Below are 23,625 nucleotides of genomic sequence, written 5' to 3' on the forward strand. Positions count from 1 at the left end.
TTACGATGAAAAAGCGTTTTTATTTGGTGAAGAGTGTCAGTGTGTGAAATAAAGTTAAAGGTGCTGTAGGCAGGATTCGGCATCTCCGCCATCTTGCTTAGGTTTACCTAAGCAAGATGGCGATTTGACCCATCTAAGATGGCGATTTGAAACCCAGCACAGCCAATCCTGTCCTGTTTTCTCTGACATCACGCCCTTACGCAAGTTAAGCCTCTCCCACAAGAATGTGCGACGAACGCCCCTCGACCAATCACGGTTAGAGCCTCATGGGCTCTTCTGATTGGTCAAAGATACCTGGAGCTGTCGAGATTCCTTTTCAGCTCAGAACAGAGACAGATGGAAATGCTGCGCCCTCGCGGTAATGCAATTATACTACACTCCTAAAGGATTATCAATGGATACTCTAACATTTAATCCAAAGAAAACACAGAAAAATTAGCATTGACTAGCAAAATCCTGCCTACAGCACCTTTAAATCCAGGTGTTCGGACGTTCTGACGAGGAAGCGGACTGTCTTAATGCAGGTGGAGCGTGGTGGGCCTGCAGGGGGCGCTCCTGTCTCACCTGGTGGAGCCAGTTTACCTGCACAGCCTGACGGTGGGAACCCTTGGCCACACCGGTCACCTGAGCAGAGCCATGACGCGCCGCCTCGCTCCGGCCAATCGACTGCCGTTTCCGTACCGAAGACAGCCGCCGCTGCTGGGCTGTGAGTCCGCCGGAGAATTCACATCCGATTGTTTGTAATTTCACGGAGAAAATGTTGACGTCAGTGACACTCAAACCCCCCAGTAAGGAAACGTCACGATCACTGATGTGCTGAAATAGATTTGATGATTGTTGTCCTCTGAGCACAACCTCTCAGGAATCGAACCCAGTACCATGCAGTCAAGGTCTGCATTTCGGGGGTTCACTCGGTCAATAACACTGTTTAAGTGTTTGGTTCAGTCACACTTGTTCTGCTGGATCTCTCCTGGATTCCTGCCGGTGCACCTCAGTGTCCGGCTTCCAGTTCCTGGAGGATGAAGGGACTGAAACCGTTGACAAATCCAAAGTTCTATCAAAGGCCTTGAGGGCTTAAGAATTAGTCGATATCAGGAAAGAAAACCAGCAGAGGGGATTTCAAAGTGTTGTGCTGGAGGGTCGTGGTCTGTGTAGTTCTGGTTCCAGTTTCAGGACGGACATCCGGTGTGAGTCCTGAACCAAAGCAAACAGCTGGATCAGTGTGTGGCTGCGAGCGTCGCTCGTCTCTCTGCTTCCTCTCAGGTCTGGGCAGCGCTGAGGTTCGTCCGGCAGGCAAAGCGCCCGGCGCGAGCCTGAACTGGAGCCTCGGGGACGCCGGCCTGGAGGAGGTCAGCAGCTCCACCGGGAGGACGAAGGCGTCGGGGGCGCCGTCGCGGCTCTGCAGACGCTCGCTGTCGGCTCGCTGGCTCAGGCTGCAGCAGCAGGTGAGTTCAGAAGGATCGGAAGGAAAAGTGTCATTTCAAGCAACGCAAGAGTGTCCCTGTCTTTCAGAATCTGAGAAAGATGTGAACTAAGAAATCTCCTTAACCCTGCAGCGGTAACGGCTTGGCTTGTCGTGTTTTTCCTTCCTTTTCCAGTTAAACGCTCCGGTTTTGGGAGCAGAAGCCACCACAGGAACTTATTCTGGGTACAAGCTGGCTGCAGGACGCTACCAGAAGGCAGTGCAGCAGCTGCACGGCGCTCTGCAGGACGCCGGTCTGGGGACGTGGCTCCAAAAACCTGCCGAGCTCGGCAGCTTCACCGTCAGCGCGTGAAGCTGGAGAGCTGCCGGTTAGAAGACTCCACAAAAACCTCTGAATCCAGGTTCCAGAAACAGCTGCTCAGTCCTGCAGCCAAGGGCGGGGCTGCGTTAACGGCGGGCTCAGGGGTCAGCAAGGGGTCAGGGGACTGGTGGGAACATATTTTCCCAGTATGATTGGATTGTTTGACTCATAATTCAGCTGCTGTAAAACTTGTTTCTTTAACTGGGAAACAGATGGTTGCCCACCACGCTCCACCTGCATTAAAACAGTCAGTTGAAATTGATTTTTTTTAAGTGGATTTATCTTAAATCAAGCGGAATGACACATTTTCACTAAAACAAGGCCAAAATTTTCTTTAAGATTTTGAATTTTTGCAGTGAATTTATTGTTATTCAAGATCCTAAAAGCTGCAGAAGTAAGGGTAAAGGCTGATTAGAATTTTAACTCTGATACAGTTTGTCTTAAAATTCACCACAAAGTTTGATCGTTCCTGTCATGATCACTGGAACCACCTCTGGTCAAGCAGAGGAGTCAGTGGAATAAAAAAGTGGCGCCAACCTGTAATTAACCTTCCTTTCTCCATTTTTTCTCCATGTATCAATCTCCTCCTGAAGACTGAGTGGGAAAAAAATAGAGTTTTGAAGGATATTTCAAGTTTATATTTCAGCAGAAATTAAATGTAAGATGATTTAATGAGTCAAAAATAATCTGGTTAGAGAAACAGCATCCGTACAAATTAAACTGGAATAATCACTATTAATAATTATTATAATCATCATAACAGCACTTTGTGAGACTGCTATGAACGTAGAGAACCTTCTTCAAACCGTCTGCAGCATTGAAGAGGCTTTTTATTCAGGTTGTAGCAACAAGAGAAGAGAGATTTCAGATGGGTAAAAGTGTGTTTTTAATGAAAAAGGTGGTTTATTTAAATTTAAATCAGACATCAGTTGTGATTTAATGTCAATTCAGAAGATATGCGTTTCTGGCTCACATCTTAAAAACATTTAATATATATATATATATATATATATATATATATATATATATATATATATATATATGCTAAATGGCTGGTGGCGCTAAAGAGGCTAAAACTGAAGATTAAATGAAGTTTCCACCTGCTTGCATTGTCCAGATGTTAATCTGAATTTATAAACTTCCAGACGTTTTCAGGCTCCCTGCTGATTTATTGATTCAGTTTGAAGTTGGTGGAAATCTCCAGCTTGCAGGTTTCTCCTACCGAATGAGCTGAAGATGGTTGAAACACGGACCGATTCATGTTTTCAGTTTAGATGTTTTACTTTGTTTTGTGGAGCGGATTCTTCATGTCAACACGTTCATTTGGCTTTCTGTGTTTTGAAGACGTTTGTTGTTGTCCAGTCCCTCACAGTCCCCGGGTGTTCATGTAAACACTTAATCTGATCTCGTCTATCAGGAATCAGATTAAGACAGTAAGATTTCTGCCCAATACTCACGTGTCTTCATGTGTTACGTTTTAGATTCATGTTATTGATCGTCTCATGATATTTGTGTTTTCTAAGAACAGAAGCGACTTCCTGATTAGCTCCATGTTCTGCAGTGATCAATTAAACACTTGACCTCATTTTCCTGTGAAGTTAATTTAAAGAAAATATTTGATGAACTGGAAGTAAAAAAAAACAAAACTGACCTTTGATCTTTATCATCAGAATTATCAGAATGTATTGATTCTATATTGCTCATGAATATTTTTATTACCAAAAATAAATTATCCTATTTGTGTTACTTTGTTTTTTTTTCCAACTCAACTCCAATTAACAGACTCACAAAGACTTCAAACGAGGAAGATGGTCTCTCATCAGAATGTTAGTGGAAGAAGATGCTGTAACGTCTACTTCGCGGTGGAATAATTCACAAAACTTCCACTTTGTTGACTCGTTTAGACGTGTGGGTGAATTCTTAATCCCAGAGTTGGAGTTTCAATCCCGTCTCACCTTTCCCATGTGTCAAGGTGTCCTCGAAGAAGACCACGAACCGTATATTGATCCCAGCGGAGGCGGCGCTCGGTGACAGGCGGCCCTGGACGTCACTGTGAAACACTTTCAGACGGTTTCAACACTGAAAATAAAAAGTGAAGTCGTTACGGATGCAGCAGACGGAGGAACGCAGCTCCAGAACACCAGCAGGGAAACAGAGAGGAGGCAGACGCTCAACACCACAAACGCTTTATTTCATTTCCACAAACACACTTGTTCTTCGTTACACAGCTGAAATCCACCGAACTGTGGGAACGGTTTTCGTTCTTCACTGTCTGAGAATTGAGCTGTGAGTCCGCTATTCTCCATCACCGGTTCTCAAACTGTGGGGCCGGCCTGCTGGAGGGACGCGGGAGACATCCAGAGGTCAAAGAGCACGCTTTGACCTCAATATACCGGGAACACGGTGAAGTGGTTTGTTGTTAAAAGACGTTTTGACCAGTAGATTTGTTTCAAGTGTAACAGAGACTCATTAAAATGACGGGAAGCGCAGAACGTCTGGAACACCACCGACACACACCGGACAGCAAACAGCAACAGCTTCACCACAGCGGGCGAGAGAGGGCCGACCGGGACGGACCCAACATCTGGATGAACACTGCTGAACGTGGAGTGGTCCGGGGCGGTGGGAGACAAACGACGCAGCCGAGTGCAGTTATTCCTTTCATGAACACACACACACAGACACACACACACACACACAAAAAACACACTCGCACCTTAAACTACCTCCTGTGTCGACATTTTTTTTTTTTTAATTTAAAGAACTTTTTCAAAGTGCATCTGTAGAAATCAGAAAATGTTTGAAAACTTCACTGAAACTAAAACGATTTATTGTGAAGTTCTGATTTCAAGACTTAAAATGTTAAATTTATCCAGAATACAGAAAAACGGCATAATGAATTGAAATGTTTGGATTTGTTCCTCCCAGGAACACGTCAGGAACACACTAATTGCAGGTTCTCCTGAACTGAGAACTGTTCTTTACGCTCAGGAACTAGAATGAGAAGCATCTGATCAATCAGACATCAGGGCTGATCAGATGAATTCAGATATTCAGAAGTTAGAAGCTACAGTGAAAAAACAAGCGGGAAACTGCAACGGCGTGTGAGGACGGGGAAACGGGGGAGTTTTACTGAAGTGGCGCAGATAAAAGAGGAGAGAAACGCCCTTCAGTCTGTTCTGGACAATAACAACCTGTTTCCAGCTGAACCGTTCAACAGGCATTCATACAAAACTCAAGTCTTTAATTTGAAGGAGCACAAAAACACCCAGTCTGCACAGAAGACCGTCAGAGCCCAGCCCAGACCAGACCAGCCCAGCCCAGCCCAGACCAGGCCGTCCCCTCAAACTGTCCTCACAAAACTCCAAACATTTTGACCTCTGAACTTCTCTCAAGCTTGAAGTGTCGTCGCTCCAGCCAGCGCTGAGGACACTTTTCAAATACAGCGTCAAATATCCAAAAATCCTCCAAGCAATAATGAAGACTTCCACGGTCCCTGAACGCCTCGTGGACGGCCGCCGCGCAGATTGCCTCTGTGCAGACTGAGTGTGTGTGTGCAGCTCATCCTGCATCAACAAGGCAGAATTAAAGTTTGACCACACACACACGCACGCACACACACACACACACACACACACACACACACACACACACAGTGGGTAGAGGTTTGTACCCACTGAAACATGTTTTTCATTGTAAAATGAACTGTGCTTTTTAATCAATGCAGTAACTCACACTGTTCGTAGAACGCACACACACGCACGCACATACGCACACAGCTTTGGCTGAGTGTTTTAGTGGCAGTGGCAAAGCGAAGCAGCCGACAGTGAACGCATCACAACACTTTCTTCTAATTGTTTTTTTTTTTTGTTAAAGTACCATAACGACACGGACAGACTCCCACGACACTCCTGGCTAAAGGGCACTGCGATTCACGAGAAGAGAGTGGTTACAATCATATGAACGGCGGTACGGCAGAAGGGCACTGCTCTCACGTCACATTAGTTCTGTCAGCATTTTGTTTTTTTTTTTTCCCATGAGATGAAATGAGAAGCCGTCCGTCGGCGAGTCCCTCTACGGATCAGTATGTCTCATTATCACGCTCTGAACAGCTCCTCGGATCTGCTGGAAATCCGGCTGAGACGGGCTTTTAGGACCAGAGTCAACGTATGTACATGTTGAAGGGTGCTGCTCTGTGTGTGTATAGGTGTGTGTGTGTGTGTGTAGGGGATTGACACAGCGGTCATAATGTTATGGCTGATGGTGTTCACACACCAGCAGAGGAGATCAGAGGAGATCTGGAGCTGACAGACACCAGGACATCAAACATGAAGATCAAAAGGAGGAGGAAGAGGAGGAGGAGGAGGAAGAGGAGGAAGAGGAGGAGGAGGAGGAAAGGGAGGAGGAAGAGGAGGAAGAGGAGCAGGTCACTTCTCCTGCAGCAGAGCAGGGATGTTGATGTTCCAGCCGATGGCCTGTCGGTCGAAGCCGCAGGTGAAAAGGTTACAGGTGGAGTTTTCTTCACACCAGGAGGAGCAGCACACCATCCGCTGATGACCCTGACACACACACACACACACACACACACACACACACCACACACACACACACACACACACACACACACACACACACACACACACCACACACACACACACACACACACACACACACACACACACACACACACACACACATCAGAGGTCTGCTGGTTATGCTTCACTGTAGGTCATACATCTCATCTTCAGGCTTCATTCCGAGGAAGGAAAATAAAAAAATCTGTCTTTCGAGCAGAGTGGTTAAACATATGGCAGGTGGGCCAAACCTGGGACAGCAGAGGGTCCCAGTGGGGCCCGATGAAGAGGCCCAGTGTGGAGACTCACCTGTCTGTTGCTCCGGGGCAGGCGGGCCAGCCTCACAGCCGACATGTCGAACAGCCGGACCTGCCGATTGTCGTGAGGGAGCGCGATGACCTTGTGGTTGGTCGACACACTGATCCTGAAAGCACACACACACTCTGTTAGGTCCAGGTCCAGGTCCAGGGAGGCAAGCTGCTGCTCGCCGAACATTCACTGACACATGGGCTGGGTCTGACCTGTTGACGGCGGAGTCTGTGCGGATGGTGGCGATGGGAGACCTCATGTTCTTCAGGTCCCAAACCTTCACGGTTCTGTCGTCACTCCCAGAAACCACGTTGTCCCCGACCGTGAAGACGGCGGACGTCACCGTGCTGCGGAGAGACACGGAGCCGCGAGGAGGTTACTGATCTAAAGCAGACGGCCGGATCGGCAACGTTAGTGTCACGACTCCAATCTCCAGGTGTAGGTCCTCTAAACTCCTCCTGGTGCATTCTGGGTAATTTCCCACACTCCCCCGAACAGCATCGCTTTGAGGCTAACTTGCGAGCTTTCATGTTAGCTGGTGTTCACCACCAACCTCTCAGCTCACCCCCGATTTACAACTTCACTACGAGGTCTGACGAAGTGAGCAGTGAGAGAGTCAGTGTGCGTGTGTGTGTGTGTGTGTGCAGCACTGACTCTGTGTGTCCCTGGAACACGTTGACGGAGTGTATGGACGGGTCCCTGAAGTCCCACAGTCTGAAGGTGGTGTCCCTGGAGGAGGTGACCACCAGACGCTGGGTGGGGTGTGTGCAGCAGTGAGTCAGCTCCTGGTCGTGTCCTGAACACACACACACACACACACACACACACACACACACACACACACACACACACACACACACACACACACACACACACACACACACACACACACACACACACACACACACACACACACACACACACACACACACACACTCTATCATCTATCATTACACCAGTGACATCCAGGCCTGGATCTTCTTCTTCTTCTGTGGTACCGCGGCGGTACGGTGACATCTAGTGGTGACAGCCGGCCGGTGTGTGTACCTGTGAGGGAGTGGACCAGCTCCGACGTCTCCACGTCGTACAGGTTGGCGGCGCGGTCCCACGAGGCCGTCACCACCTGCTTGCCCCCAACCAGCCAGTCGGCGGCGATCACCACGCCCTGGTGGCTGCGCAGCGTGGTGGTGGCCACGCGCAGCGAGGGGCAGTCGGCGGGCCCCTCCGCCTCGCCGTCCGCGTCGTCCTTGTCCGAGAAGTCCACGTCGTCCTCGCAGGGCGTCTGCTGCGGCGGCGGCAGGAGCAAACGGCGGCGTTCGGTCAGGGAGACGGTGGAGTTACGTCCAGCTGAGTGTGTGTGTGTGTGTGTGTGTGTGTGTGTGTGTGTGTGAGAGAGCTTACACTGATATCAGCCACAGGCTGAGGGGTGGGCAGCTGGACCAGGTACCTCCAGATGTGAGCGGTCTGATCTCCAGAGGCTGAGCACAGAAACCATTCAGTCAGACAGGAAGCAGACACAACAACAACACACACCGATTCACTGACTGGGACAGAGGTGTGTTTCATTTGGCACTGCCACCGTTCATTCTTCTTTATAACCTTCAGGAATTTCAGATTAGGAATTATCGTATATTTTCGCCGATAGGCAGGATTAGATGTGTTTGGATGGTGACCCTGCTCTCATCCTCTGTCGGTCGGCAGTGTGGGGTGTGGGCGGGGCCTAACTGGTGGCGTCCTGTAGAGCCCGGACTGGGGGACGAAGCGGGGTTACCTGTGAGCGCCATCTGCTCGGTGGGGTGGAACTTGATGGAGTTCACTGTGGAGACGACAGATTAGATTCAGAAAAACTGGCATTAAAACATGTTTTTCTGGAGTTAAAAAACATTAATAAATCCAATATTATTATTATTATTATTATTATTATTATTATTATCATTAATTTAATGCTAGTAGCCAGATCTATGGCCATACATCTATGCTTGAAGCTCCTGCTGCGTAACGTAATTTTTACCCTTAAAGGAATACTCCGAAGATTTGGGACCCACGCCCTCTCCCTATCATTGACAAAGTTAGACAAGCTCATAAATACCTTTTTGTTGTCTCTTCGTCCAGTGGCTGGCTCCCAGCTGTTAGCATCTTAGATAGCCTAGCTCAATTGCTGGAAGTCAATAGGAAACAGAGCCTGACTGACGAAAGTGGACAAAATCCTCCTTCCAGTGGTCCAGGGGATGGTGTATTAGCGCATGAAGTAAATCGGAATGGTTATAAACCATTTTAAAAGACGTGTTTTCATTTCAATCCGTTAAAATTACGTTTTGATACACACAGACCTGTGCATGCACAGTGCTCCGCGGAAGGATATACCAGAGCACAGCAGTAGAAGCATAGACTCAGCCTCTGTGCGCCGGTATATCCTTCCGTGGAGCGCTATGCTTGTGCAGATCTGTGTGTATCAGCACGTTATTTACTTCACGTGCTAATACGCCATCCCCTGGACCACTGGAAGGAGTATTTTGTCCACTTTCGTCAGTCCGGCTCTGTTTCCTATTGACTTCCAGCAATTGAGCTAAGCTAACTATGATGCTAACAGCTGGGATCCAGCCACTGGAAGCACAGACACAATAAAGGTATTTATGAGCTTGTCTAACTTTGTCAATGATAGGGAGAGGGCGTGGGTCAAAAATCTTCAGAGTATTCCTTTAAGTCTTCTGACTGTCTGTGTGTGAACTCCAGTGTCTCCGGTTCCCTGGATGCATGATTCTCCAGGTGGAGGACCCTGGACCGGGTGGTGGACTCTACCTGATCCTTGATGGCCGGTGTATTTGAGGAGGCACTTTCCCGTCTCGATGCTCCACAGCATGGCGGTGTGGTCTGTGAAGACAGCAGACAGAGCTTCAGGAGGCGAGACGAGACGAGCGGGAGCCTCTGGACGGACGGACGGACGGACAGACTTACCCGCCGAGGCGGTCCCCAGCACCACCGGCTGGGTCCGGGTCACACTCAGGTCCCAGATGCCATCGCGGTGTCCCACGTACTCCCGGACCAGCTGGCACACGGCTCTGGACGTGGTGGCTTTGAAACTGGACACGATCTGGCGAGGGACAGGGAGCAGCGTGAGCCGGGACGGCTGCAGGGTCTCACCGGGGACAGACGGAGCTCCAGCGCTCTGGATCAGGGCCTCAAAGTCTCAGGCAGGTTTCTGCAACTTCTGAGACTTCTGAGCTGAGGAGGAGCTCCGTCTGCCGTGAGGAGGAAGCAGGAGAGCCAACTGAGGAGGGGGGGCGGGGGGGCCGCTCAGCAGCTAACAAGCCTTCATTCATCATATCAGTCCTGGGCGGAGGAGCGCCCCGCTCCATCAGCCTCCGACACCACCCACCGTCCAGACAGCACCGTTACTGTTGTTACTGTCAACGCACAACTGAGAGAAAAAAGAAAGATCTGCAGGGGGAGGGGGGGGGAGGGGGGGGGGGGGGGGCATAGAAACCAGGAAATGACAAGTGAGTGTGTTTAATAGAGAGACAGGTGAGTGTGTTTAACGGACAGAGACAGGTGAGTGTGTTAACGGAGCCCTGGTCAGGTGTTTACATTGAAGATGGGGATGATACAAACAGGACTCTCCGCCGGTTTGGGAAACAGACCGCTAAATAAGTTCCAACTGGAAGAGGAGAGCAGGACAGAAAGAGGCGTCAGCGACCGGGAACACACCGTGTGTGAGAGTGTGTGTGTGTGGTTATCCTCCTTCCCTCCCATCAGTCTGATTTCAAGGTTTCATTTCACACACATGCTGCTGATGGGCGTCTCCTGATGAAGCGGTCAGTGTGGAGCACTGGAGCGGATTTAGAAGCAGCGGCGAGGAGGAGGAGGAAGAGGAGGAGGAGGAGGAAGCATGTGGGACTGTTATCTGTGTCGGAGGAACAGTTTCAGGTGAAACGTTGTGTTAACAGGGCCTAAAAAGCTTCAGTCTGGGAAGAAATCAGCCCAATTTCAACCGTTAATCTCAAATTCGACCACAGAGATCGGACGAGTTTAGCTTTAACGGTCGGAATTGCAGCATCGCGCTTTCAAAAATCCAAAGGACGAAACAAAAAAACCGGGGAGCAACTGAAACGGGGCATTAGTGGAAGATGATGCAGCGTTTTGTTTTTTGTTTTTTTTAAATCTCACGCAGGAAGTGGAGAAGTGGAGCTCAAACCCTACATCTGAACCACCAGGTCCCTCGGGGACGGGGCGTCCAGGCCCTGGCTGGGCTGCTCATGCGCATCGGCACACGGGGTGGAGGAGGAGGGGGAGGGGGAGGAGGAGGAGGGGTTTGGAGGAGATTAGGAGAAATCAACAAAGTTACCCATGAGTCTCCACCCCACAACTCCCAGCTGGTAACGCTGAAGTTGCGGGATCCACCTACTCTGGCATGGCAAGAATTTGAACGCGGCTACGAGTAGAGAAGAAACGGTGAGACACACACACTCAAACACACACACACACACACACACACAAAAGAGCTCCTGAGGCCTGGCTCGCTTCACACTCACACACACTCACAGACACACAGACGGGAAGAAGTGTGTGTCTCACCTTGCTGGTGGAGGCCTTGTAGGTGGTCTTGAGCTTCTGGGACAGCTGGCTGGTGCTGTGACTGGCTGTCAAATCAGATACACACACACACACACACACACACCACACACACACCCACACACACACACACACACACACACACACACACACACCACACACACACACACACACACACACACACACAAAGTGGGGGGTTACTGGAAGATCACAGTCCTGAATCCCACCCAGATCGGCGTCCGGCTCCGCTCACCTTTGGTTTTCAGGGCTCCTTTAGCTAAATCCGCGCCCTCCAGCGCGGTGCCCTCGCCTGCCAGACGGTCGTTCAGCGTGTCGATCTCTCTGCGCACTGAGAGCAGAACGAAAACAATGACTGGTTAAAAAAATCAGTAAGACGAATGGCTCTCTGGATGACCTCTGACCTCTGTTTATCAACCCTCACTTGAACTGATTTGGTTAATGTTTTAAAGTAAGATGCAGAATCACAAGAGCTATCTAGCAGTCTTTATAGATTTCCTAATTATTTCAGGAACAAGCCCCAGAGAAAGTGATCTTTTTTTCTTTTTTTTTTTAATATTCACTTCTTTTATTGATTTGAGAAACAAATCAGCATCGTTGTCCCCAAAACATATCTCACTTTATCATCCGCTGCCATTTATTTGTGTTCACAATGTTTACATGTGACCATTCATGGATGGTGGAAAATGTTTAGGTTGCAGTTTCGTCATTTTTCAATTTCAGTACGTTTTTAAACCAGATAACGATGGGGACCTTAAAGCGCAGTGAATGTGCGGATTATAATGTGTCCACCAAAGTGTTTTGGGGTTGTTGGATTGTGTATTTGATGAGTTTGATGAGGGGGAACAAAAATACCATCCAGTTCCATTGTGTCCGTCCTGAAAACCTTCCCCGACTCACCTCTGGATAAACAACAGCTCGCCCTCACAAAAAAAGTAAGTATGCTGTTCGAAATGACTAAGGAATTGCGCTAAATGGGCCAATTTGCCAAAATGTTGAAGTATCGCTTTAAGTTCACCCCAAACTGCAGCCATGTTTCATGTCAATCATTTATATTATTAATCTCTGATTGGTGGAAGTGTTACTGAGGCCCGCCTACTCGGTGTGATTTTTTTTAACAAGCTGTTTATCTGAACTTTCATTGCAGTTTATTTATAGAAAATTAAGCACATGTATTGTTCGTGTATTATCATTTAGCGCGATCCCCGGTCCAGAAAATCTTTATCCACAAAACCTGTTTCCATTGCAAAAAGCTGAATTTTCTTTCGATACTAATCCACCCCCTTTAAGCATAAAAATCTTTGGAATTCTCAGCTTTTTTTTTCCAATTTTGTAGCATTTCCATCAATGTTTATTATAGCTATTTTGGAAAATTTTAATCAGAATAGTTTATTTATTATTATATTTAATTATTTAACATTTCTACTTCTGATATCTCTACAAAATGTACAATGAAAATCTTCATTTTGCCAGTCATTGGTTTATTTTGGGTTAAATGACGCGCTATTCTCTGTGTGCCTTATTTTTATAGATTTAGATATTGCTGAAGTTTAATCAGGTAGGTAGCAGGCGTAGGACCAGCATGCACCTGGGTGGCCGATACCAGAGCAGGAGAGGCAGCAGGAAACTTCGGCGCTACAGCTACTTTGTGACAGACATCAACTCACAAAGAGCAGTCAAGAAGAAACAGAATGAAGAGCGGGACAGCGGTGGAGAACATGACACGTCTAAAGCTTCACAACGTCTAAAACTTTCTGATCTGACGGGATTTTGACAATCTGACGAGGAAAAGCTGAGAAACCTGCTGTGACAAGGAAAACTTCGACAACAGACAAATGCCAATGAGGAAAACGAACTACGGTTCTATTCTGAACTCTGCAGAGAGACCAGAGGAACCAGGACTCACGTTCCAGGTTCTCGATGTAGAGGTTCTCAAACTCCCTCTCGATCTGGCTGAACAGGTCCAGCAGGTTGGTCCTCAGAGGAAGGGGCAGTTTAGAGTCCTGCAGGGCAACAAGACAAGCAGACTGGATTATAATCCAATCTCACACACACACACACCATGAGGACCCCATGAAGACTGCAGTCTCAGCGTGGAGATAAAGCGGTGATTTCTATGAAGTTGAGCTGCTAACACTGGGACTGGGAGTGGAGGACTTCCTGTCTCTGGTAGAAGAGACGCTTCCCTCGACATTAAACATCTCCGTCCTCCATCAGCTCCCTTTGTTTACACCACAGGATGACGTTGCTATGGGAACTTCAACTACAGGAATCCTAGAGCAGCTCTAGAGGTTCTTTCTACACAGCTGGGACTTACCTCCACCCTCATGAGGGAGTCCAGAGTGTCAGAGGACTGGACCGGGAGGAGCCACAGTGGAAAACAGAAAGGTCGTAAGGTCATGAAGAAGGGACTGGACCAGGATTCACACAGGTTCGCATCTGAACTGACTCCACATTCTCCACGGTACTACTGAGTACCAAGTCACATCAAATCAAACGGTACCATGTTTCGGTACCTGAACGCATCCTTGTGGCTGTGAGGGAGTGGGAGAGTGGGGGATTTTCCATGGTGGACCCAAAAGCAGCATTACATGCACAAGAGATGCAGATTATGCTCACTGTGGCGGGAAAACTTCTAATCTGAGGAAGCTCCTGGTGCCATGTCAATGTGAAACTCGCCAAAATGAAAATGCAAAAATGCAAAACTGCTGAGTTTTTCCTTGAGACGTTGTGGTGCGAACGGAGCCTGAAAAAGACGAGTGCGGGAGAGTGTTTCAAACATGTGTGGAGTCCATGGACACCTCCATCAGTGTGAGAGACGGATTCCCTGCTGCGGCGCGTTAACCGTGGGGCGCTACAGGAACCGGGAAGACCTAATGGGATTAGGATTACCGCCGAAGGCCTGAAAGGTGTCGAAAGCTGAATCACTGGAGTCCAACACATCGGGTTTAAGAGAGCGGCGTTTAACGTCCTCACCTGTCCCTCCAGGACGTCCCTCTGCAGGCCCGAGCGCTCCTGCTCCGTGCTGTTGGTCCTGCGGATGGACAGACTGTGGGACTTCCTCTTCTGCTTGGCCTGCCGGGCGGCGCTGCTCCCGCTCTCCACCGGCATCGCTCCGACCCGACCCGACGCCACCGGTCTGGAGGAATGGCAGACAGCATGCGAGGTCAGAGGTCACAGGAGCAGATTGTCACAGGAATCATGTGAAAACCGGCGCCTGGAGACGGCGCTGTGCTTGGCAGATTTAACGTGTGAAGAGACACGGCGGACGGGTGTGAAGACAAGTGTTGCTCTGTGGATTTCTCAAGGTTAAACAAACTGAGAAGAAGAGGAAACAATGGCAGCAGCTTGTCTTCCTGTTAGGAACCGCTCCACGCACTGATTTCACAACAGTCCAAGTATTCTGAGAGGACGGAGCAGAGAATAAACCCTCTGGGTTCACTCCGAGTCCAGTCTGACCGCAGAACAACCTGAGAACCACCACAAGTCCAGACGTTCCTCCTGATTTTAGTCAGAAACTATTGCCCTAAACCCACAAAATAATATAAATACATCAACATAAACACATTTTAATGAAGCCTCCAGACACCAGAATGTCTACAAATCCTGTCTGCAGCAGCATTTTTCTTCAGAAACAGAGATGCTGATCGAGACGAACGACTTCTTGCATCTCGCAATAAAGAAAATAAAAACTGTCATTACTGACATTTAACCATGAAGATCTTTGTCATTTTCATCCAGTTCTGGATGATCCACAGGCTGACCGGAGCCTCAGGTGGGCTGCTTCTGGCCCACCTGCTCGTCTACAGTCCTGTGTGTGTGTGTGTGTGTGTGTTTCAATGTCTGAGTGTCTGTATCTATTTGTTTGTGTGTGTCCGTCAATGTCCGTGTGTTTGAGTCTCCCTCTCCGAATCTGTTAATGTGTGTGTGTGTATGTATGTATCCGTTTAACTCTGTATGTCTCTGTATTTATTTGTGTGCGTGTGTGTGTGTGTGTGTGTCCCTGCTGACCTGAAGATGTCAGCTCACCGTTACAATCCGCCTCTTACCAACAACCAAGTGGATGAAAACCCACCAACAGTGAAAACATGTGTAAATAAACTAGTCATATACTGACAATAATAGCGTCGATGCTAACTTGCCCTGTTAGCCCACAGGAGCTAACATGCTAACGATTATCCTTCAAAGGGTAAAAAAAATTAAAAAACGCAAAGCACTGAAAGGAACTTACTGCAAAGTCTACAGCTGCAGAGATTTATTCCGGAATATCGTCTTCAAGCTGGTCCGTGTTAACATTTTTCTCCTTCCGTAAAAACGATGCAGGATTTCAGTAAAAATGACATTTAAGGAACCGCTACCCGCTAGCGGAGCCACTTCCGGTGGCGCTCCTTCACCGTAAGAGCGCCGGAAACGCGTCAGAGAGACTTCAGAGTAAAAGAATCAGACCTGAGTTCATTAAAGAAAACGCTTGTTGGTTTTAATATACGAACATTTTTTTAATAATATTCATAAAGTAATATTTTAGTAAATCTAAAATTATAAAATCCAGATATTGCAGCACAAATCATAATAATCACTACATGCTACTCAATGTCAAAATGTAAATTAATTCCAAAGTGAAGTAAAATGTTGCTCAGGACATCTTGAATAGGTTCAGTTTATTTTTCTGTCAAAACGTGACTTTTTACACTGCTGAAGTCTGCACGTTCACTTAAATATCTGCCAATATGTGGACCACAGCAGGGGGGAGAAAAGCAGCCAGTCGGTTCCTTGTTCTTCTGAAGAAGACCCCCGAACCCGACCCAGTTCTTGATGACGAAAAAAGGTGGGATTAACTGATTCTTTTCGTTCAACCTGAGCTGTGAATGATCTGTGTCTGGCTAACTGCTGCGACTGGAGGGAAACACGTGACCCACAGCTGATTCAGGTGTGTTTAATGGACTCACTTCCTGTTTCTCTCCCTGGTGGGACAGTTCAGTCTGACAGCACAGGAACATTTCAATCAGATAAAACAGGATTTTACTGCAATAGCCAGACATCAGACTGTAAAAGCGGCGGTTCTGCTGGAGACTTGACGTCAGAACGGCGAGCTGGTGGCCGTCATGTTTCAGGCTGCGGTGCATCGGCGCCGCCTCATCTCCGGTCCGTCTTGCCGCCCTTCCTCTTCCCGGCCAGCAGGTGTTTGGGTTTGAGGTCGAAGACGTGGCGGTCGGACTCGCCCTTCCTGGCCTGGCGGTTCATCCCTTTCTGCGAGCTCTTCATCATCAGCTTGGTCTTCCTCACCATCTAAGGGACGGAGCAGAGAAACACGTCGTCTTCCAGAGCCACGGGCGCCCAACGCTCACAGGACACGCCTCCAAGAACGGGGCGTGGCCTCTCACCTTCGGGTCTCGCAGGCCGGACTGATCCCGCGGCGGACGGGAGGCGCTCTGGCTGCGGGTTTTGGAGGTGGGCGGAGCCGACGCCTCGCGCTTACGCTTCTTGGCGACGCTGCGGGAACGACGAGCCTGCTGAGCGTAGTGAGTCTGACAGAGGCGGAGGAGGAGGAGGAGGAGGAGGAGGAGGAGGAGGAGGAGGAGGAGGAGGAGGAGGAGCAACAAGGTTTTTCAATGACTTGAACCGCAAAGAGACGTTAAAACACCGAGCGTCCCTCACAGAACGGGGCAATTGGCTTTCATTTCACTTTTCTTCACTGCTGACACTTCAGCCACGAGTGAAAACTCACATCGTCTTTGTCCTCCATGTCCAGACCCAGGTTCCCCATCTCCTTCTCCAGCTGCTTCCTCTCCACCTGAACACAAGACGACTGTTAGAACCGGGCGGCGTGCACAACGGCGCGTACAACAGGACCGGCGGCTCTCGCCTTGCCGGCCGTCCGGGGCATGCGCGGCCCGTGCACGTCCTTCTCCCGGGACTCCACGACCATGAGCTGCTTCTTCTCCCGGATCTGTTTGGCCAGGACCCGGATCTCCTGCATCTCCTCGTCCTCGCTCTCCTCGTCGGAGTCGTACTCGCCCGCTCGCTCCTTCAGCTCCTCCTCCTTCTCCAGAGCCTCCAGTTTCTGACAGACACGGTTACACAAGCAGAGGGAGCTTCAGTGTCAGGAGAGTCTTGAGCCAGGCATCAAACTCCACTTGTTAGATGTTTTTAACATGTTGCTCCACCTTTCAGGCGGACTTCACCTTCACTTTACATCCTGATTCCCATTAGAGGGTGGAGGACTTCCACACTGAACCCTCTCCATCCAGAACCACAGAGACGGCGTCTCACCTTCATGATGTCGGGGTCGATGTAATCGCTGATGTTGTGTCCCTCCCACACCTCGGGGATCTTATCGTGCTTCTCGTCCTCGTTCATCAGGTCCCAGTATTCTTTAAGGAGGAGAACAGACGAGTTAGCAGCCCCTCCTCGCTGAAACGGACTCAACAGGGAGCAGGTCTTACTCTGCAGGTCCAGGACGTAGTCGTCTCCCAGCTCCACCTCCAGATCTCTCTCCTGGAAGAGGACGAGGGTTCATAGTTACTGTATTACTGTGTGTGTGTGTGTGTGTGTGAGCAGATCTGCTGCTCTGACAGCTCCAGCTTCACGTACCAGTTTACGTTTGGGTGCGTCCACCTCCATCGCTCTCCTGCGTAACAAAGCTCCTTCTGGGATGAACGGAGGTCTCTCCTGGGAAACACACGCCAGAGACTATCAGACGGCATTGGACTGAGACCGTCCTCGTACCTTGCTAACTGCTAAAATCAGGTTTAAAAGCTTTAAAAAGTCACTGAATGAAAGAACTGACTGTCAGTTTGACTGACAGCTGCTCTCAGCTGGATGACGTCATCACTCTACACCCATATATGGTCATGAGGGTCAGCTGGATGACGTCATCACTCTACACCCATATATGGTCATGCGCAAGACTTTCACCCATCTGACTCCAACATAACTGACAGCAAATATCAGTGAAGAGCAGAGGACACACCTTTTCTCTCTTGTGAAAACGGACATATATCACCAAATTCTCCCTACATATGTTAGATCATCGTGTTCGGAAGGACCTTGCGCTCGGTTTGTTGATAGGAGTCAATGTTTAGCCACACTTGCCACTTGTTCGAGGTGCTTTCACCTGTTTCCTTTGTAGTGGATGAGGGCAGGAGCAAGGCAGGATTTCAAAACTCCAACTTTGAGGGCGAATAAAATCCACACCGTGTGACTAAGATGTTCTACAAGTATTGCAGAGCAACTCTTCCTCTGTCATCGACTGGTATTTTGAAGTCTCTGTGACAAACAGTCTCAGAAAAGATAACTTTTTCGCGAGGAGTGATTTTCAGAGAAATTTTACTTTGAAAAGAAAATCGCAGATTTCCTGTTGGATTTAGGTCAGAGGTGTCGGAATGTGATCTTTAGGCCTTGATTAGCCGAACGAATGAGTGTTGGTTGATCTTTCTACAACATTCCTGCGGGTCGTAGCAGCCTGTGTAGTGCATCTAGGTGGCGCTAAAGAGCACATCTGGTCAGTGATGGTGTCAATTTCTTCGATATATTACATTTTTGAGGGTGATGATGTGTGTGCCAAGTTTGGTGAGTTTTCAGGCTGGTGTAGGCAGTCAAACATGAGGTCTGTGTGATAAACAAAAACAGTAGAAATAGAGTCGTACGGTATTATTGTATTTCTAACGACCCCCCCCCGCTGGGTGGTGTTGGAACAGGCGGTGCTTCACCTTCTCGTCTCTCTTGGCGGGCACGGCGAGGTGCAGCCGGTTCAGGACGTCCTGGACCTTCTTCCCCTTCATCTTGGTGCTGACACGGTGAGCCAGGAGCTGGTCGCAGGCCTGGGGGGGGGGAGGGGCGGGGGGGGCGGCGGTGAGAGTCCAGCAACACACACACCACGCACACACCACACACACACACAACACACACGGGGAACTCACCTCAGTCTTCACCTGCATCACGCCCTCCTCGGTCAGGGTGCTGGTTTCTATGACGACCACTCCCTGGGCTCGCAGGTCGGTGAAGATTTTCTGAACCAAGCGGACAGGGTCACTTCAGGGTCGGGGTTACCGGGTCGGGGTTACCGGGCGTATTCTCCTGGCTCACCTGGTTCTCCTCCGTCAGCTCGCTGATCTTCTTCACGTCACATTTGTTCGCCACGACGATGAGAGGCTGTGGAGAGCGACGGGAGCGTCGGAGGTCAGAGGTCGGAGCGCACACGCACACAGACAGACACACAGACAGAGAGAAGTCCACACAGCCCGAAGCGGGCGCGCACCTTGTTGGCGAAGAGCGGGCGGATGTTGTTGAAGAGCTCCAGCTGCTGCTGCAGCGTGTGGCCGCACTGCTCCGACGGGTCCATGACGTACAGGACGGCGGCTCGCAGGTGGGCCAGCGCCGTGATGGCCTGCATCTCGATGGTGTTCCTGTCCTCCAGGGGGTGGTCCAGGATCCCGGGGGTGTCCACCACCTGCACACACACACACACACGGCTCAGTCCAGAAGCTGTGAACCCCGCCTGGCCCCGCCCTCTGATCCGGGCCGCTCTCACCTGCCAGCGGAGGTACCGGTAGTCCATGTGACCCACGAACAGAGACTTGGTGGTGAAGGCGTACGGCTGGACGTCCACATCCGCTCTGGTGACCTGGAGGGGACGGGCACGTTAGACGGAGGGGCGGAGGACGCCGTGCAGCTGGGACTGTCAGGGACTGGACGAAAGAGGACGAACCCACAAAGACACGGACGACCGGATGCCGGTCCCCCGGAATGAAAATGTCCCCCTTGCTCTCCACAACGCATATTTATCCGCTGGGGATGGCAAACCTCCGGTGCAGAGCTCCGGATCCAGCGGAAATACAGCCGTTTATTACAATGGGGCTAATGCTAGTAGCCAGATCTACGGCCATATATCTGTGCTTGAAGCTAACGCTACAGGAACTTCATTTTCCACTATAGAACCATCTGGTTCCGTAACGCCACCAGTGGAAAAAGGCCCTGAGCTTCTGACATTTACAGCATCAGTTCTGAGAATGGCGAGTACCAAAACGGTCCGATCAGAGAACGTTCTCCGTTAACGGTCCAGAGCTCGGAGTTCCTGGTAAAACCCGACAGACGGTTCTGACGTTCTGAGCCACAGAGGAAACTAAGCGGTCCTGGAACAGAACCCTGTGGCACACCTCCAGGATGAACAGAGTGAAAGAAGAACGGTTATAAGAGGAGAAATGTTCTCTTCACGTTCTCAGCCTGTAAATCAGCGCACAGGATCGGGAGCAAGCAGCCGTCCGGGTCACCTTGTTGATGAAGCTGGATTTGCCCACGTTGGGGTAACCACACAGCAGCAGGGTCCGGGTGTTGGGGTCGATGCTGGGCAGACGGGACAGATGCTGTCGCACTGTGGACAGGAGGAGGAGGGGGAGGAGTCGTCAGAGAGGCGGTAAACACACGCACTGTGGGTCAGCAGCCTAAGCCTGACCCTTCACCTTGCTCCAGGTACTCCAGGCTGGACTTCTGCCTCTTCAGGATGGTGCACATCCGGCCCAGAGCGGCTCTCTTCAGCTGCTTGCAGCGGTACATGGAGTCTCCGTACTTCATCAGGCGCACGTAGTCTTTGGCGACACTGCAAGAAAACCCGTTCCATCCGGTTACACAGGCGCCGTTCATGTCTGGATGCGTCTTCACTTTTCTCCGGCGCTTCAGCCTGTTCATCTGCTTTTGATTTCAAATTATTTACAGAAAACGAAGCACACGCCTCGACCCCCCGCTGTGCTCCTGCTGGCTGCCAGAGACGCTGTTAATGCCAGGTGTGAACAGCGCCTCAGTGAGAATGTTGAGGCTTTGATTTTCCTCCTCCTCTTCATCCTTCTGACTTCTTCCATCGTTTTTTGGCGTTTTTATGGCAAACTTTGTCCAATTTGAATCGTTCAAAAATCAAAACGAGCAGCTTTTTAAGGACACTCCTGCTGTGTTCTAGGTTTTTAATATTTCCTAAACTTTCTGAAATATTGCAACCTTTGTGCAATGTTTCCCCGCCCACATTAACAAATGGTGACATGTTTCAACTTTGTCAACGTTTCACTCCTTCAAATCTTCACTGATTTTAACCACTCAACTTTTACAATCTTTCACTTTTGAAACTTTTTCCTTCAGACATTGTCAACTTTTTATCAACTTTTAACAATTTTCAAGCTTTTTTCAACTTTTTAAACATCTGATCAACTTTTTCTACTTTAGGCTTTTTTCTAACCATTTCTACTATTTAAGCTGCTTTTTTTTTTACTTTTCAGGGCTTTTACAGTTTGTTAAAACAAAAACAAAACAAAAAACAATAGAAAAATCCTAATCTTTTCAACTCTAAGCTTTCTCCAGGTTTTTTTTTTTTTTAAAACATTTTCAGTTTCTTTAAAACCTTTTTTCAGCTCAGCATTAAAGCTCGTGTCCGGAGTTTTCGTTCGTTCCGCATGTATGTATCATTTTTCAACAGAGCTTAAATGTGTCAGTCTGGTTCAATACTATAATATAATGGTGGCATAAAGCAATATAAAAATGTATTTATGAGCCCCGCCTTCGTCTCATAGACCCCCATGATGTCCGAAAAAGCGCCGGTCAGCTTCAGCCAATCGATTTTGAGCTTCCGCCTTGTCCTGCTGTCAATCAACGTGTGGAGCAGCCAGAGAGCACGGCCGCTCGCCCAGGCAGAGGCGAGTTAGCTACGCGGCAGCCGCCCCGCTTACCTCGGATATATCCATTGCATGTAGGATGCTTGCGGACTCAGAGGCTCTCATTTTCACCCAACGGGTAATGCGCGTGCACAATTAAAGGGGCGTGGCGTGGTCGCTCACGAAAGCAGAGGGAGGGCGGAACCTCGAGACGTTTGATTTAAACAACTCTCATTCTTTCAAAACTCCGCACACGACTTTTAACTCTTGTGTTTTCTTCAGGAAACGCAAATTTTAGCTTACTCCAAAGTCTCAAGTTCTTCCACTGTTTCTGTTGAAGTGAGTTTCACAGGACGGAGCAGCTCATCAGAGGAAAACCTCCACTTGTGTTTACTTCCGTTTACAGAGATTCACGCGTCTTTAAACAATCACATACTTATCGATGAGATTCTTGGCGATGTTGATCTGTCCCAGGGCCAGCTTGTAATGATCTTTGTCGTACAGCACGTTCATCAGGTCGGCGTAGAAGGGATGGATGTCCTGAGGAGACAGGGAGACAGCGCGGCGTCACGCCGGCCCGGGGTTCCACTCCGACGCTCGGCGGCGTTCCAACTCACGTCCAGTTTGGGGAAGTCGGTGAGGATCTGCGTCAGCCGGTCGTGGTAGTTCTGCTGCGTGAACTTCACCTTCCGCATGTAGAAGTGTCGGATGCGGTGGATCTGGTAGTGCTTGTGGATCACCGTGGGCGTCTTCCGCTGCGTTTTGGATAAAGTGACGTCGATGAACTCCTGCAGGCAGAAACAAGATGGAGACTCGTCACATGAAACCACTTTCTCTTGACATTATTCTGACAGAAACCATCAACAGTCGAATCATTTTACAGTGTGGAAAACAACAGTACAGACACAGCAGATTTACAGTAAAGCGATTTAAATCCAGAGACAGAGAGTCAGGGAGAAAAACAATTGAGCTGCTTTTACAGTTTTTCTCCACTGGTTTGGCTCATTTCTTAAAACTGAAATTCCAAAACAATATGGACAATCTCCAAACCACTCTGCAGCTGCTCACAACAAAACAATGTTTCTCACTCATTTCATCACACTGGAAATATCTCCGTCCATGTCTCAATCTCTCAGAACATCTTTGCAAATGATTAAGCACAATAAGGCTACATTTAGCTCAATTACCAGGTGAATAGATCATGCTGATCTAAACTGACTGAATGATTCTCAGTCTAATGGTTGTTCTCTCCAAAACATGTCAGCATCACTTCATTGTAGTCATCACATGATCATCAGTCTGATCAACTGTCAAAATAAGTCAAGGACACACTTCAATACCATGAAGACCAGACATGGATCTGTTTACATGAGGGCGAGGAGCCCGATCACAAGGGTGAGGAGGAGGAGGATCAGTGAAGAAGTGAGCCGTGAAACTCCAGCTTCATTTACAGCACTGTGGACTATACACAATTTTCCTTTTTTTTTTGTTTGCTTCTTTGTGTTAATTTTACAGTATGTTGAACTCCAATGTATGGAAGTTGCTTAGTGTGTGAATAAAAATGTTGCACTGATGATTTCAGTGCTCTTCTGCCTTAGAGACACAGCATCTCAACACTGACTGTCAGCCACACGATGCCAACAGGACACAGCATTTTGAGGACATTGATCAGTTTTTTAGGGAAATAAATGTAGTTTTGCCACCTGAGTGAACTGTTCTGGAAGAGATGTGATCTTT

General features: G+C 48.9%; 3 protein-coding genes across 5 annotated transcripts in view; 1 reads left to right on the forward strand and 2 right to left on the reverse strand.

Annotated features, from left to right (window-relative positions):
- Positions 1-1,775, forward strand: part of LOC115405427 (double-stranded RNA-specific editase B2-like) — a 30,444-nt gene extending 28,669 nt beyond the window's left edge. The window contains 3 exon segments of the mRNA XM_030115004.1: positions 525-706; positions 1,264-1,445; positions 1,599-1,775. Of these exon segments, the coding sequence (XP_029970864.1) occupies positions 525-706; positions 1,264-1,445; positions 1,599-1,775 (541 nt within the window).
- A 2,689-nt stretch (positions 1,776-4,464) lies between these two features.
- On the reverse strand, positions 4,465-15,655 carry LOC115404965 (WD repeat-containing protein 37). Of its 3 annotated transcripts, none has more exons than XM_030114332.1 (14): positions 15,486-15,655; positions 14,231-14,393; positions 13,161-13,257; positions 11,490-11,585; positions 11,240-11,304; positions 9,623-9,758; positions 9,467-9,538; positions 8,439-8,483; positions 8,069-8,145; positions 7,715-7,949; positions 7,322-7,463; positions 6,880-7,014; positions 6,668-6,782; positions 4,465-6,343 (listed from the first exon to the last, which is right to left on the reverse strand). In XM_030114332.1, the coding sequence occupies exons 2-14, from the start codon at positions 14,363-14,365 to the stop codon at positions 6,212-6,214; spliced, it is 1,482 nt and encodes a 493-aa protein (XP_029970192.1). In that variant the 5' UTR covers positions 14,366-14,393; positions 15,486-15,655; the 3' UTR covers positions 4,465-6,211. The 3 variants fall into 3 exon arrangements, with proteins under 3 accessions (XP_029970192.1, XP_029970191.1, XP_029970194.1); XM_030114331.1 differs by having other exon boundaries at positions 7,715-7,952; positions 15,486-15,653; XM_030114334.1 differs by lacking the exons at positions 14,231-14,393; positions 15,486-15,655 and adding an exon at positions 13,572-13,604 and having other exon boundaries at positions 7,715-7,952.
- A 145-nt stretch (positions 15,656-15,800) lies between these two features.
- The window catches only part of gtpbp4 (GTP binding protein 4), an 8,617-nt gene continuing 792 nt past the window's right edge, over positions 15,801-23,625 (reverse strand). Inside the window, exons 2-17 of the mRNA XM_030114329.1 lie at positions 22,506-22,676; positions 22,325-22,428; positions 20,713-20,849; positions 20,524-20,624; positions 19,785-19,877; positions 19,512-19,703; positions 19,340-19,405; positions 19,174-19,263; positions 18,964-19,074; positions 17,846-17,923; positions 17,698-17,749; positions 17,525-17,625; positions 17,118-17,315; positions 16,980-17,045; positions 16,636-16,779; positions 15,801-16,540 (exon numbers count right to left, since the gene is read on the reverse strand). Coding sequence (XP_029970189.1) covers positions 16,388-16,540; positions 16,636-16,779; positions 16,980-17,045; positions 17,118-17,315; positions 17,525-17,625; positions 17,698-17,749; positions 17,846-17,923; positions 18,964-19,074; positions 19,174-19,263; positions 19,340-19,405; positions 19,512-19,703; positions 19,785-19,877; positions 20,524-20,624; positions 20,713-20,849; positions 22,325-22,428; positions 22,506-22,676 — 1,857 coding nt within the window. The 3' untranslated portion in view covers positions 15,801-16,387. The remainder of the gene's footprint in view (positions 16,541-16,635; positions 16,780-16,979; positions 17,046-17,117; positions 17,316-17,524; positions 17,626-17,697; positions 17,750-17,845; positions 17,924-18,963; positions 19,075-19,173; positions 19,264-19,339; positions 19,406-19,511; positions 19,704-19,784; positions 19,878-20,523; positions 20,625-20,712; positions 20,850-22,324; positions 22,429-22,505; positions 22,677-23,625) is intronic.

This window comes from Salarias fasciatus, chromosome 18, assembly GCF_902148845.1.
Source record: "Salarias fasciatus chromosome 18, fSalaFa1.1, whole genome shotgun sequence".
Taxonomy (NCBI): domain Eukaryota; kingdom Metazoa; phylum Chordata; class Actinopteri; order Blenniiformes; family Blenniidae; genus Salarias; species Salarias fasciatus.

Coding starts and splice junctions, on each gene's coding strand:
- LOC115404965 (XM_030114331.1), bottom strand. CDS start 14,365: ATGCCGGTGGAGAGCGGGAGCAGCGCCGCCCGGCAGGCCAAGCAGAAG. Junction 9,759..11,239: donor ACAAGGCCTCCACCAGCAAG/GTGAGACACACA, acceptor GTCCCTCGCCAG/ATCGTGTCCAGTTTCAAAGC. Junction 7,953..8,068: donor AGCCTGTGGCTGATATCAGT/GTAAGCTCTCTC, acceptor CCGCCGCCGCAG/CAGACGCCCTGCGAGGACGA.